General features: G+C 39.3%; 1 protein-coding gene across 1 annotated transcript in view; it reads right to left on the bottom strand.

The window, feature by feature from the left end:
* Positions 1–266: 266 nt before the first annotated feature.
* NFYB (nuclear transcription factor Y subunit beta) overlaps positions 267–15717 on the bottom strand; it is a 31068-nt gene continuing 15617 nt past the window's right edge. The window contains exons 2-7 of the mRNA XM_073620293.1: positions 10518–10611; positions 8381–8514; positions 5400–5597; positions 4149–4230; positions 3909–3988; positions 267–716 (exon numbers count right to left, since the gene is read on the bottom strand). Of these exons, the coding sequence (XP_073476394.1) occupies positions 684–716; positions 3909–3988; positions 4149–4230; positions 5400–5597; positions 8381–8514; positions 10518–10611 (621 nt within the window). The 3' untranslated portion in view covers positions 267–683. The remainder of the gene's footprint in view (positions 717–3908; positions 3989–4148; positions 4231–5399; positions 5598–8380; positions 8515–10517; positions 10612–15717) is intronic.

Raw genomic sequence — 15717 nt, 5'->3', positions numbered from 1 at the left:
GCACCCCTACTACCTAAGTGTCTATGACTATGCCTATGTCTCATACTCTAAGAAAAGGATTTTACAGGCAAGTCAAAACTCCTATTTGTGTGTTATGGACCTGTATTGTAACCTAGAGTAAAAGAACAATTCAGCAGTCACAGATTTCCTAGCAGCACTACACAGCACCTACATAACAGCAGGCTCATAATTTTTAGGGTAAGACTTTCTAAAAAGTACAATGCAAAATCCACTAAGCATGAAACATAAAAATCAATACATTACACTTTTAAGTCATTTCTTTTATTTGATTTACAAAAAGAAGTTACATGGTTCAATATGAAAATAATAAACTGTCTAAAAAAAATCTCAGACAGTAATAAATCATTAATTTACAATGCATACAGGAGTCAGAAAAACAACTCTTGTACAAAAAAAAAAAAAAACCCTAACAGTTTTAAAACCCAATACTTAAAATCGATGGAGGGAAAAATAAACCACAAAAAAGGTGGAGGTTATCACCCTATGCAACACACCCAGGGAAGCTACATTACAGCAACTTAATATACAAAAAAGTTAAATTAAAACAAAAACAAAATAGAAAATAAAAAAAACTCTCACTCCATTGCAATCCAACATGGCATTCAAATACTTATAGCTTTCTTCCTGACTCAAGTTTGCAGATAGAAGCATCTCTTTAAAAATCAGGAGAACTGGATTTGCTGAACACCTGATATCTGCAAATAAAGACGATAAATTAGGAAAGGTTGTGGTAAACACAGACTACTTCAATCTAAATGAATATTTTAAGTTGACTTACAAATCACGCTTAACATTAATACAGCAAATGTAAGCAACACCATTTTTTATTTTTTAGTAAAAGTAACCATTTCTTACCATGAACAGAAATGTAGCCGTGTTATAACAAGTCAGCCTAGCAAGAGAGAACATAGGGCTACTATGTGCATTGTGGGTCTTCCACTTCATTAGAGACCACAAAGTCTGTTTTCAGACAGATCTCATCAGTGGGATAAGCAAATCAGCAATAAGCAGGGCCTAAACATGTAATGGCAAATATGGATAACTCCATTTACATACAAGTTAAAAAACAACACTTTGATGCGATTTACACTTGGAGACTTTTACACAAGTGCATCGCAAACATTTAGGGTACAGGCACACCCGTAAAGAGTTCGTGCTACATGTGTAACATTTGCATAATGGTTACATGCAAACAGTGTGGAAACATAAATGGCCTTCTGTTGCTAGGACACAGGCAGTTTCTGAAAGAAGCACTACATAAGATTCATTGGAGCACAGATGACACATCCACTGCTTTTTAGACCCCAGATGTCTCATTAAAGAGAAATCACATAGGGACATTTCTCCCATATGATTAAGAAAAAAATAAATAAATAAAAGTTTAAAAAAAAAAAAATTGTACAAAACGTTAAAGTTATACCCAAGCACATAAAATCCTTCTTCCACTTTTTTTTTTAGGCCCCCCTCACCCCCAAATAAAAAACACACTTATGTACAAGAAAAAAAAAAAAAAAAAAAAAAAAAAAAAAAAAAAAGTAGTGTTGTGGTGCCTACGCTAGAAGCACTGATTAAGATACACGTTACATATCCCCATGCGCGCCGGCACCAGACCTCCTCCTTAACGCTAAACTGTTGACCTATTGGGGACTTTTAAAGAGCCGCCTTGTGTGTATCTATTTACTCGGTGCGCCCTCATCTTTTATTTTACCGGAAAAAAACAAAAAAGGTAATTTATTGCGTTTGTGTGCCATAAAATTAACTTGTAACGTGTATTTTTTACCTTTGTGGTAATATTGTGTGGCAAAAAAATTGGAACCACCGCCATTTTATTCTCTACGGTGTCCGATTTCACAAAGTATATAATGTTTTGGGGGTTTATGCAATCTTCCGTCCCAGAGTGATTAAACGTGTGCGGAAAATGTAAAAACTGCTCTGGCAGCGAAAGGGTTAATGGACCTGAACGCAACACAAGTTTGCCAATCTTTACACATGGGCAGCATGGAAACTATACGTTCAGACCTATAAAAACAAACAATTTATTTTCCCATGTGCATAAGCCTTTAAAAGACTACATGCTGCAAGATAGTGATATGCTCATAATTCATGCTAAACACAACATTTTAAAAGAAAAAAAAAAAAAAAAAAAACTGCACAGATGCTCAGAATACATGCATTAAATTATTTACATTTTCTTAAAAAACAGTAATGAGCTATAAAACAAGACATTCCTGATCTTTCTAACTGTTTGTAATGTGAAGCAATTTGTTTTGTAAAGATCACAACAAAAACCCTAAGGCTCGGTTCAGATATATGCACTTTTGTGGGCTGCGTTTGCTCGGACACGGCAGCTGCCTGTGTTTTCCAGAGAAAAAGGTGCATGAGCCTTTCAAAACGCATGTGATTTCTCTGCGGTCCCAGCACCCAAACGCACTGCATTTTTACATGCGTGGGGGTGCCATTCAGAATGAATGCCAGCCCCGTGCATTCTCACTGCAGGTGGTTGCAAGAATCGCTGCGATTCCCGCACCTGCCTGCACATATGTGAACCAAAACCAAAGTCAGCTTCAGTTGGTTTTTAACAGCTGAGAAACATCTGCTGTTTGTTTACATTAGATCCATTTTTTGGAGTCCATTGAGGACACAGGAATTCAGATACGGTCAGGATATACTGCCACCTACAGGAAACTAAACACCAAAAAAAAAAAAATCATAAGCCAGCCCCAGCATAACCCCTCCTTCACACAGCATTACTCTAGATCAGGGGTGTCCAACTCAATTTCACCGCGAGCCACTTCAGCAGTATGTTTGCCCTCAAAGGGCCAGTTGTATCTGGGGTGTGCTACATACAGAGTGCAGGGTTCAGGAATGCGCTATGTGCATAATGAAGTTCCAGAGGTGCCCTATGCATAAACTTCAGAGTTCAGGGGTGCACTATGTACAGACTGCAGGGTTTAGGGGTGCAATATGCACAGAATGCTTCTGTCTTTACAAGTAACAGTGGGGAGCAAGAGCGAAGGGTGAGAGCTGGAGGTGGTGGAATGAAGTTCCAAAACTGGGTGCAAGGACCATATGACAAGGCCTGGCGGGCCGCATTCAGCCTGCGGGCCTTGTGTTTGACATATGCGTTTTAGATGCACAGGTCCTGTGTGCTGCGTTTGTGTTGGCACAGCAGCTCATTCATTCGGGCTACTGTACCTGCGGGAAACATGGGGAAAAAAAGCCCCTAACCCCCTTTTTAAACAGTGACCACACATAACTTCATGGCGTTGCAGCACCATGTGGTTTTGAGCGCCTGAAAACACAGCATTTTTTGATACATGGGGGTACCATTAAGAAATAATAACATCCCCACGCATCTACCAAAAAGCGGTGCATTTTGTCTGCGTGTCAAGAAACGCATGAGATTAGCACGCGTTCCCTGACTCGGATATGTGTGAACCTAGCCTTACTCAGTCTTGTGGTAAAGCAATACTAAGGACAGGAACAAAAACACAAAAAAGGAGGAGGATGTGTCCCCCCCAATGGACTACAAATATGGATTTTACAGTAGGTACATAAATCCCATGTTCATACTCATCCTATTGAGGGACAAAGGAATTCAGATACAGTCAAGATGTCCTTAATAGATGTGGTGTTATACTGGGGGGCTGGCTTATGAGAATATGGAATATGAGAAAGCACTACAGAAGTGGTTTTCTTTTAAATTCCCTCTTTTTAGTAAAGTATTTAAGATTGGTCAAAATGGGCCCAGAACATTTCCTTTGCACTAGAAAAAAAAGCAAAGCATTCAAGTGCAATATTTCATGCTTGCCAGGCCATAAATGACAAATATTTAAAAAAAATTATCTACAAAAAACCCTGTACAATCCCTTTGGTGAAGGCTGTACCTGTTGATATGAGGTTGTATACACCATAACATTTTGCTGCTGTCCATCTGTAGTTATCAAGCCTGCTGGCAATTGGCCCGCTGTAAAGTAAAATAAACAACGCATATTAGTGATCCTATATATCCTGCTTCAGTTCAAAGTGTAAAAATACCTGAATCTGACAAGAGTATTTAAAATATTTGTTCATTGTAATATTATCAGTACCATCCCTTCCATTTATTTATATAGCAAGGTACTTACTAAAGGCTTCCTCTGATAGCTCTTCTCCAAGACCATCTCCTCCCGTGACCGTGCCACCGAGGCCCTTCTCACCTTTCATTGCCTTTGAGTATACCAAAAAAAATATATATATTATTATTTATGTGGCTAAAGAGGTTGCAAATTAATGTAAAATAGGTCTGTCTTTCTAATGTGCTTTATTATACACGGGAGTAGAAAGCACAAACACTTAATTGCATAACTCCTGTTAAATATGTACAGTTCTTTATACAAGAAATAGCACCTCTTGAACATTTCCACACAGTCTAGTGTTAAAACCTGGAATGAATATACACTAAATTCCAAAAGATCTCTACATATTATTGCTGACACATTTACCTTGATTATCTCAGAATTATACACATTGAGTAGTACAGATAGGAATATTTCTTTAGCCACTTTTGACCTCTGTAAGATTTATCCCCCTTCATGATCGGGCCATTTTTTTGCAATACGACACTGCGTTACTTTTTTAAAAAAATGTGCTTACTTTAACTGACAATTGCTTGGACATGCAACGCTACAAGTAAAATTTATGTCCTTTTCCCTCAAATAGAGTTTTCTTTTGGTGATATTTGATCTCCACTGCGTTTTTTTTTTTTTTTGCAGCACAAAAAATAAAAAAAGAATTTCTTCATAAATTTACACCAATATGTATTCTGCTACATATTTTTGGTAAAATAAAATACCAATAAGCTAGAATCCAAAATCTTTAAAACTATTGTAGATGTTGCCTGAAACAGGGACTTACTATTGTTATATAAAGGCTGTCACATATAGGAATACAGCAAACCTTTGCACTGACTGGTAAACCCAATAAGAATTCACTTTTAAGAGACCTTTAAAATGTTGAAAAAGAGCACTGCACCCCCATAGTTCCTGGAAAACGAGTTCTGTTTCTGAGAGGAACAATCCTGCCAATGTGCATACATTTTATCGGGCCAAGCTAATAAAAAAGATCATTGGAGATTGTGCTACTGTGCTCTTCGTGCAATGTCTAAGAAATCCAGCATTGTTCTAGTGATAGATCTGTTAATCTATAGCCACCTTAGATCACCTGGTAAAATAAATGCTGTGGAAGTATCATGTTGCATTATCAGGGGGTAATCCATGGCTCATAAAAAATAAATTAAAAAAAAAAATAATAATAATAATAATAATAATAATAATAATAATAAATTATATTTCGGTAGCGCAGTAAAGAAAAAAAAAAAATTACCAGGCCATACCAACCTCTCTGAATTTCTGGAGGTACAATTTTAATGGTTCCACATAGCTATCAAAACCTAGGGTAGACATGGCAAACAAAATGTCTTCGCCATTGATGGTTTTTCGCTTTTCTTGATGACACCTTTCACTGGCTTCAGAGGTTATAAAGCTTATAAATTCACTCACGCATTCTTGTACACATTCCTTGGCATCTTTTGCGATCTGAAAACAAAAAAAAAAAAAAAGTATTAAAATATACATTTAATTTACATTATATCATAACAAAACTGAGCTTTACCATTGTCAGCCACAGTGGTAATTCTGGGGTCACAAATCCCACAATAATGTGTTGTCTTTTCCGTACACAGCAGAGTGTAAGGTCAGTTGGCGCACTATAAAATTTCCAACATTAACCCACTAAGGCTCGGTTCACACCTAATGCCGATGCGGCTCACAGCAGGGGTCTGGTGCGTCACTGTTCACCGTTTCAGGTCCGATTTCAGCCCAAAAAAAAAACGGACCAAAAGACGCACAGGACTTCTGTGCAAATTTGCACCGGAGCCGCATCGGAGAAATGTGAATTGACTTCATAGAGAGCCGGTCACAAGAGCCAGCGGTCAGCTCTCTTGTAAGAGCAATCAGAGCAGCTACCACCCTCCCGCCGCTTTCCACGGCTTACTCAGGCTCTCCCTTCCCACGGGTAGACCCGAGCTACCAGTCGTCACATCCGCCAGCTAGTCAGGCACCCAAGCAAAGCCAGGATCGGCTTTGATCGGGTCTCCTCTATGGTAACCCGGAAGCGATGACCTGACATCACTTCCAGTTTACCCTGATGTCATCTGCGCCATTTTCAAAAAATCAAAAGCATTCAAAAACAGATTTTGGTGTTCTGAATGCTTTTAAATGCAGAGAAGGGATTTGGTGTCTTATTGACCCCAGATCCCTCCATGAAGAGTACCGGTCACATGCCTATTGCTGTCACAAAGATGTTTACAATCCTTGTGACGGCAATAAAATTGATTTAAAAAAAATAAAATAAATAATAATAATTTTTAAAGAAACAGTACAAAAAGACTTGAAAAAAAGTAAAATAAAAGTGTCCCCGCCCCTGTGCTTGCATGCAAACATGAACGCATGCATCGGTCCCGTATGCACGCAAAGAGCGACCATCCCACACACCTGAAGTATCACTGCAAACATCAGATCATGGGCAATAATTCTAGCACCAGACCTCCTCTGTAAATCTAATGTAGTAAAATTTATGTCATTTGTCACTGTAGCAATTTTAAAGCATGACATATTTGACATATTTACTCTGTGTAGCATCATCTTTTACATAAAAAAAAAAAGTTATGTGTTGTGTTTTTTTTTTGCATTAAATTTTTTTTAAAAAGGTGTATTTTTTTTTTACCCCAAAAAAATTGCGTATAAAAAAAAAAAAAAAAGCCAGAAAAGCCTGGTCTTCAAGTGGTTATTAAATAAAGAGAACAGGAACCAGACATCTGTGCCAGATGTGTCAGTCTGACATGGTGCATTCACTTTTCATTGGTGAATCATGGCATGACACAGTATGCAGAAATGCAGAAACCTGTAATACATATTAGGTGTCCTGTCTAATAGATGGCTACAATGGGGCAGTAGTGGTTCCAACTGACTTTACACCCTTTCCCAGTAAAAGTACATATACTACCAAGAATCATTACAGAATTTGGGGACAGACAGCATATATCTCACCATAACACCATTCAAGCCCTGAGGTCATAATCATCATCCTACTAGTATGCAAGTCACTGACCTGGAACAAAGCATGTGCATTTCAGACACCCCAAAACTTTTTTTACTTGTATACTTATTCCGGGTCAGCAACTCACTAAGCGAATAGAAAACAGGCAGAAAGCCAGATCCTTCATTTTTTTAGTCTGCATTGGCATCTCAAAATATCTCTATCCAAACAGGCAACTATTAAAATCCCATCTGGTGCGTCTTCTGTGTAGCAAACAGATTTCTACCGCCTTCAGTGAAAACTGAACTGGATTTTTTTATTTATTTTTTGCTACTGGTAAAAAATGTTATCACAGCATGATCATAAAGATACAAAAAAAAAAAAAAAAAAAAAAAAAAGGGGGGGGGCTTTATAACTTTCAGTTTCTGAAAAGGTGTAAGCCCACTCGAATAATTAGATTCAGCCCACCATACACTGTACCCTTGATGGAGATCTCTCCAATTTGCTACATTGAAGGGTATCAACAGCGAGTTTCCATTCCTTAAAATTTCCCCTAACAGAAACATTAACTGAATACAATTATGTTCCATAAACAAAATGCCAAAATGGAAGTCTTAGTTATTTCATCTAGAAAATCAGCAGAAAAAAAAAAAATGAAAAACAAAAACAAAACAAAACAAAAAAAAGAACAAAAATGACACACTGACAGCTGAGAGGCCAAACAGCTAGTGTACATATGGGATTTATTATCCCTAGGTAAGGAAGTTTAAATCCCAGATCTGTTTTCTACACCTACAAAATACTAAATTACTTTTAAAACTGCCTATACCTTCCTGGACTTTTTAAGGGACACTGATGTGTTTCAGTTAACAAATCCCATACCTAGACAACATTGAAGACAATGTTTCTGTAAAGCCACATGCTACAAAATGTTTCCGGGAGAAAAAAAAAAAAAAGACACGTATTGATAGTAAACAACTGTATAGTCCTGGACAGGAACAAACACAAAAGCCTATGTTATGAAATGTATATATTGTATACTACAATAAGTTGAGCACAAAAAAAAAAAAAAAAAAAAAAAAAAAAAATAAAAAGTTTTAAAACAAATTCTGCCCAAGGAGGTGGTGAAATGTGAATAATAAATTACTTTCTTCTATAGGTGGTTTCCAGAGGAAATAGTCTAAACAACTCCGCACCTCTTCTATCTGAAGCTTATCATTGACTGAGGGTGCAAAATTAGGCTGTACGGCAAATTAGAAAAAGTGGAATCTGTAGACATTACTTTTCCTGTTTGTGGTATAGCATTTTTCATTATCCGTGCCACATTGGCAATTGGCAGATAAATATCTTGTTCTCTGAAAGTCTCTTTAGAGCCATTTGTGTCATCTGGGTCATTTAAGCTATCTTCTGTGTCTCCTGAAAAAAAAAAAACAAACAAAAAAAAAAAAAAACACAGAAATAGAGGAAAGTCAAACATACCTTTTTATAAGATTACATTAGTTATAAATATTAGTAGGAATATGCATTTGTAAACTGGAAAGTGAATGGGAAAGGCTGTTTTAAAGTGTTATTAAACCCAGGCCCCTGCATTCACTATGTCTGGTCTCCCACAGTACACAGAACATGGAAATGCAATTATTTTAGTAAAATATAAACTGCTAAATACCTTTTCTCATCAGCAGTATATAGCAGTCTTGCAGTCCTGCTTTATGTATACACTATGACATTTGGGAATGTGTTTTAATATGCATTTTGTTTTATAGAGGAAATTTACTAAAACTTTTTAAACCTACCTTGAAGAAGAAGCGTATAGAACTCCGAAACATGTTGGTGTCAGGTTTACACATTGATTCCATCATTGCCTAGCGACCTACAGTATTTGCACCTTGTGGGCATTCGCCTTTTTGTTTATTGTACTTCTTCGTATTTTTTAGTTATTTTTTTACATTTTGATATGAATACTTAAATTTTACTGCTACTTTCATGTGTTTGTATACTCTTTGAGCCTGAAAAGTCCCGCCTATTTGTTTTTTTGGGGAAATTTCCTTTTCAATTATATAGCAGTCTTAGGACTTCTATCAGTGTCTTGGTTAAAGCTTGTAGGAGGAGTTTTCATTCTACTCCTATTGTCCTATGAGGACCCTCTGTCTGGACAGTACAGATTGGCCCTATGCCGACCATAAGCACTCTAGCAATACACACCAAACTGATCATGTTCAGAGTGCCCCCAAAGCTCTGTTCTATCAGGAGATGGGTTGAGGACAGTGGAAGAAAGGGAGGATCAGAGAAGACAGGATCAAACAGCCTTTTTACACAATGCAGAGGATTAACCCGTTCAACAGTGAGTATAAACAAGTATAACTGATTTGTGTTGTTGTGGGTTTAGTAACACTCAATGCCCATGGTGAGAACCACGATGAAATAAAGGTCAAGTAGCTTTTCATGGCGTTAACCTGACCCAAGTATATGGTGTGCTGATTTATAATAAATATATATATATATATATATATATATATATATATATATATATATATATATATATATATATATATATATATATATATATATATATATGTGTATATGTATGTATGTATGTATGTATGTATGTATGTATGTATGTATGTATGTATGTATGTATGTATGTATGTATGTATATGTATGAAGAAAGGATAGAGGTACCAAAAAAGCATGCTGTCAGTTGTGCAATATGCACAAGATAAATGCTTTTAGCGTTGGGGATTCCAAAATTTCCCACTAGTCTTAAAGATAGTGACATTTCTAGGAAGAGTTGACTGGTCCTACCCTCAACAGGAAACACCAGCTTTTTAACCCCTTTGCACACACACAAAACCCTTCACCCCTCAGTTCAGTTTAGAAGCAGATCACCTCCACCATTGCAGGAGGAGAAATTACAACTTAATCCAAAAGGTGGAAATTAGGCATGCTCTCCTGCAGGTTTCCTAGACATATCAGCAAGACTAATGTGGAATTTCCTGAATCATCTTCCAGGGCAGCAACAAGAGAGGCAAATACTCAAACCATAGGCCTTGCTTTTAAAGAACCAACACTCTGTAACACTTGGTGTCCTGCAGCCCTGCAGATCTCCTCTACTGATGTCCCTGCTATTGCCAAAGAATGGGTAGAGTGTGCCTGGAGAGATGAAATCTCTATCTTGTAGGCAAAAGTAATATGTAAATTCAACTTGCTAAAAATTTTTGGAATCCAACACACTGTATATATTGGCCTCTACAAAACTCAAACCACAGTGTGCACATTATTCAGGACATATATTGGGAGGTAAAAAACAACCTTCTGGCTTTAGAACCACTTAAAAAAATTCTTACAACACACAGCTTGTGGATACTATCACTGTAAATTGCAACACAAGTATCTGAATAATATTTGGTCTGAAGACTTACCATCATGTGGCTGAATCACGTAATGACTTCCTCCAATATAGTCTGCAGAAATTCCTAACTGGGATGTATCTGTTGTAGAGCTATCACCGTCCATCTGCAAATAGTAGTAAAATGTATAGACTTACTCTATTTTCTTTAACTCATGAACTGGGTTGTCAGATGTTTACGGGTGAGCTTTTTTTTAAAATTTATAGACAGAAGAAATACTGTACATAGCCTTTACTCCACTGAATAAATGTTACAGGTCATTACGTTGAAGAAGCACACAGCTAAACACAATTTGCATACATACTGACTACACATCCTGTAAATAAAGAACCCAAGAAAAAACATTTCAGCAAGACCCTAAATTGCGTCAAAGTGATTATAAAGTCTCACTTTACAACTTTTTAAAAAATGTTTTATTTACCTGCTCTGTTGCAGTGGATTTGCACAGAGCAACCTGGATCTTCCTCTTGTCGGGTCCCTCTTCCCTGCTCCTGGCCCCTCCCTCCTGAGTGCCCCCCATAGACTGGCAGCTTGCTATGGGTGCACCTGAGCTGAGTCAGAGCTCCATGTATCCATTCAGACACAGAGCCCCAACCCGGCCCTGCCCCCTCACTCCTGATTGGCTAACTTAGGAGAGTCCCGGATGGCCAAGGGAATCGTGGACAGCACTGGATAGAGATGGGGCTCAGGGTAAGTATTAGGGGATGCTGGGGGGCCTGCTATACACAAAAGGTTTTTCATCTTAATGCATTAAGATAAAAAAAACCTTTTGCCTTTACAACCCCTTTAAGGCCCCTTCCACACGGGGCGGACTCCGCCCACTCAGTGAGGAATAAGTCCATTAATCCCCGCTGAGCAGGCAGATGGCTGGTCAGTGTCTGCTCCACTTATGCAGAGCAAACACAGACACAGCCTGCTCTCCTTTATTAGCTGTAAACGGACTACCTGTCTTTTACACTGGACTGCCAACCGATCAGATGAACACATTTGTTGACACCTGACGCTCCATAGAGACTGGAGGGTCTGATCGGGTTCACCTGCAAAAAAATTACAGATAGCCCTGATCAGACCCTCCATTCTTCTCTATGGAGCAGCGGATGTAAAACGGACATGTGTCCGTTTACACCCGACTGTCATCCGATCCGCTACAAGGAAGTCTGTTTTTAGCAGTTTGGATTGGATGTCAGCAGGGGTAAAAGGAACACATGTCCATTTACATCCGCAGTGGATCACTTAACAAAAAGTCTGGTGCCTGAGGAAAATTTTAATACTGGGGTTATGGCATCTAGCTGCAGCCATAACCCCAGATGTTTCCCAGTTAGGTGGTGTTTTTAACCAGTTGTTGAAGAAAGGCTGGAGAATGTGGGACTTTATATGAATCATGCAGCCAAGGAGATAACAAGGCAGGATGTGTCTGGTGGGTAATACATAACTCATAAGAACCACATATGTTACATAGTAGCACGCTGCAAAAAAATATGTTAAAGTAAATAAAGTTCATTCCATACAGATTGATTACATGATAATAGTTATAACTACCCCTATATCACTGTCATTTTTAATAATAAATATCATTGTTACAGACTCCTGCCTTTCTTCTGCTCCTGATGAGCGGCATTTAGCCACGAAACGCGTCGAGCTATCAGACGCCTATCCTAATACAATTCAAGACTACCATTCTATCAATATTATATATGCTAGGCTTATTGGAGTGTACCGATTCAGAGCTATCAGATGCCTTTAATACAATTCAAAGTTATCATCTTATCACTATTACATATGCTAGGCTTATTGGAGTGTACCGTTTCAGTCAATTTTAAAATTTTTTACCATGGAGATACAGGTCAATGAGTTAAGTTTTTATCCTTGCCTACAATATGAACTTACATGTTACCATGTTATACTATTATCAATCTGTATGGAATAAACTTTATTTACTTTACATTTTTTTTGCAGCGTGCTATTATGTAACATATGTGGTTCTTATCAATTATGTATTACCCACCAGACACATCCTGCCGTGTTATCTCCTTGGTTGCATGATTCATATAAAGTTCCACATTCTCCCCCCTTTCTTCATATATTAGGGATGGAGGCATTTGTTCTAGTTGTTCAAAGCCTCATAGAAAATCCCAACTGTTTCCTTTTTATTAACTAATCAGGGACGGAATCATGCGCCTATTTTTTATCCTAACTTTTTGGTACTACCCATTGCCAGCATTAGTTCAGGTGTTTAATACAATATGCATATAATACATTTATTTGCCATCTTTATTTTTTTTCATCATCTTTTACATGTAGGGTTACTATGCACCCTTTCCTTGCAGATCCTTTGCTCTGGTGGCGATGTGGTGGGTTGGATGGTTTGGCTGCTCTTGTTCCCAGTCCCGGGAGCTGTGATGCGCTCCGGGAGTCCTCCCCTTCCCCCCTACCCTCTGGTTTTCGTGGGGGTTTGGGCTGACTTTCCAAAGCGCATCGACGTCACGCCTCCACACAAGCTGCGTCACCCATTGGTGGTGTAAGTTGGCGCTGTGATTCCTTCTCGGCGTCCTCCACGAGGGGGTTGGCGTCGGCTGTCGAACGGTGGTTTCCTGCTCGGTTTTTGGCGCCTTCCCCCATTGGCTGCTGGTGTAATGTTGGTGGTTTACCTCCGGCCAGTTTGGAGTATATATACTCCCTTCAGCTTTACCAGATACTCCCCATGTTTTATCCTCCCATGGACACTGTGCCCCACATGAAATTCATTGTCCATACACCTATTATTGTGGTAGTTTTCCTTTCCTTTGTTTCCACTTTGTTGTTACCTGTACTTTTAAACACTGTACAAAATATATTAAGATCAACGATGCTTCCTACACAAGGCAACATAGTGATGGAATTTCTAGTTTATCTTCCTGATAATCTCCTTAGGGCCCATTTAAATTTGCACATTATGGTGCGGTTCCATAAATTTTGGTAGTTAAAGTAGCAGACAGTGCACCACAACACACATGCCATGTGTTGCCTTGCAGTGTGCCGCTATCAAAAAAGGGTCAGGTACTGTTTTCTGTGCAAAAAAACAAATAGGATGTTTAAAGCAGATTTCTATGCAGAAGTGAGCCTTATTTTGCACTCACCAGCTTTAGCAAATAAACCCCAGTGTCAAAATAGGCCTGGTCCTTAAAAGTGATAAAGTACATTTTTTTTTTTTTGTTTAACCACTTCCCACCCAGCCTATAGCAAAATGATGGCTGGGCGGTGGTTCAGTTATCCTGACTGGGCGTCATATGACATCCAGCAGGATAACAGCTGCCGTGCGCTCATAGGTGCGCGCATCGCGGAGATCTGTGGTGCAGTGTGTCAGTCTGACACACCGCTACACCGATCTCGGTAAAGAGCCTGATCACGATGTAAACAGGAAGAGTAGTTGATCGGCTTTTCCTCACTTGCGTCTCACAGACGCGAGTAGAGGAGAGCCGATCGGCTGCTCTCCTGACAGGGGAGGGGTCTGTACTGATTGTTTATCAGCGCAGCCCCCCTCAGATCTCACCCAGGACCACCAGGATGGCCATCCTCACTGGACCACCAGGTATGCCCCCCCTAGACCACCAGGGAAATGCAAATCTGTGCCAAGGCAGCTGCCAATCAATGGCCAGGCAGCTGCCAGTGCCCACTCACAATGCCACCAGGGATGCCCATCAGTGCCGCATATCAGTGCCCATCAGTTCCACCCATAAGTATCCATCTTTGCAGCCTTTCAGTGCCCAGTGTCGCCTATCAGTGCCACCCAAGAGTGCCCATTGTCGGTGCCCACTTATCAGTGAAGGAGAAAATTTACAAAATTTTATAAGAAACAAAAGCAAAACTTATTTTTTTCAAAATTTGCGCTTTTTATTTGTTTAGCAAAAAATAAAAACCGCAGAGATGATCAAATACCACCAAAAGAAAGCTCTATTTGTGGGACCAAAATGATAAAAAATTCTGGTTGGGTACAGTGTAGCATGACCGTGCAATTTAAACAGCGACAGCGCAGAATGTTGAAAATTGGCTTGGGCAGGAAAGGGGGGGGGGGATAATGCCTGGTATTGAAGTGGTTAAAAAGCACAAATGTTATACTTACCTGCTCTGTGTAGTGGTTTTGCACACAGCAGCCCCAATCCTCCTCTTCTTGGGTCCATCACCAGTACTCCTGGCCCTTCCCACCTGCCGAGTGCCCCCACAGCAAGCAGCTTGCTATGGGGGCACCCAAGCCAAGCTGCTGCTCTGTGTGTACACTCAGACATGGAGCCACAGCTCGGCCCTGCCCTCTCTTTCTCCTCATTGACTCACTGACCTTGATTGACAACAGCAGATGCCGATGGCACCCCACTGCTGTCTCAGCCAATGAGGAGGGGAGTCCTGGACAGCCCAGACTCTCCTGCAACATCGCTGGATCGAGATGGGATTCAGGTAAGTTTTAGGGGGGTTGAGAGGGTTGTTGCACACTGAAGGTTTTTTATCTTAGTGCATGAAGATTAAAAACCTTCTGACTTTAGATCTACTTTAAGTGAGAGGTCTTCTTGAAATAACACTGGTTATTAATAGAAAAGTATTCATCTCAGCTGAAAAAAGGCATGGACCTTTGATGATATGATCATCATGAAAAGGATGATGAAATGATAATGGTAGTGGTCAGATGATACGCTGCAACAAAAAATTGAAGTGGTGATGCAAGATGTTCCTCCAGATAACAGAGTAAATTGAGTCCATAAAAGGGTCAATTTAGCAAGCCGCAAAAGAAAAACCGTTTTTATTAAAATATTTAAATACTACTTAGCTATCGATTTTTTTTTTTTTGCCTGAATTGGCCATGCAACCATTAAAAGCCTTTCTTTATCACTAATCATTGTTTCAGCCTCTTTACCACAGAAGAACCCTCTTGTCAGGTCCCAGGGAGGCCCTGCTGAAAATTATAGTATAATGATCAGTAAAGTTTTGAACAGAATACATAAAATAATGTGGTTTATCCCACACATTTGACATGAAGTGTGGATCATTTGTAATGTTCCCCAGCAGCATCACTAGTAATGTTCAGAAAAGAAATGCAAACAGCAAACATGTTCCAGAGGAAAAATGCCCCACTACATGGAAGTGAGCATGATGCCCCCTTGTACCGATGGTCAGGGTAAAGAACGTTCAGTTACATTCTTGATTAGTGTGGTGTCCTCTTACATTGATGGTCAGTGGGAAGAAT

The sequence above is a fragment of the Aquarana catesbeiana genome, linkage group LG03 (genome assembly GCF_042186555.1).
Source record: "Aquarana catesbeiana isolate 2022-GZ linkage group LG03, ASM4218655v1, whole genome shotgun sequence".
Lineage (NCBI taxonomy): Eukaryota > Metazoa > Chordata > Amphibia > Anura > Ranidae > Aquarana > Aquarana catesbeiana.
This window is presented reverse-complemented; position numbering and strand designations above follow the sequence as displayed.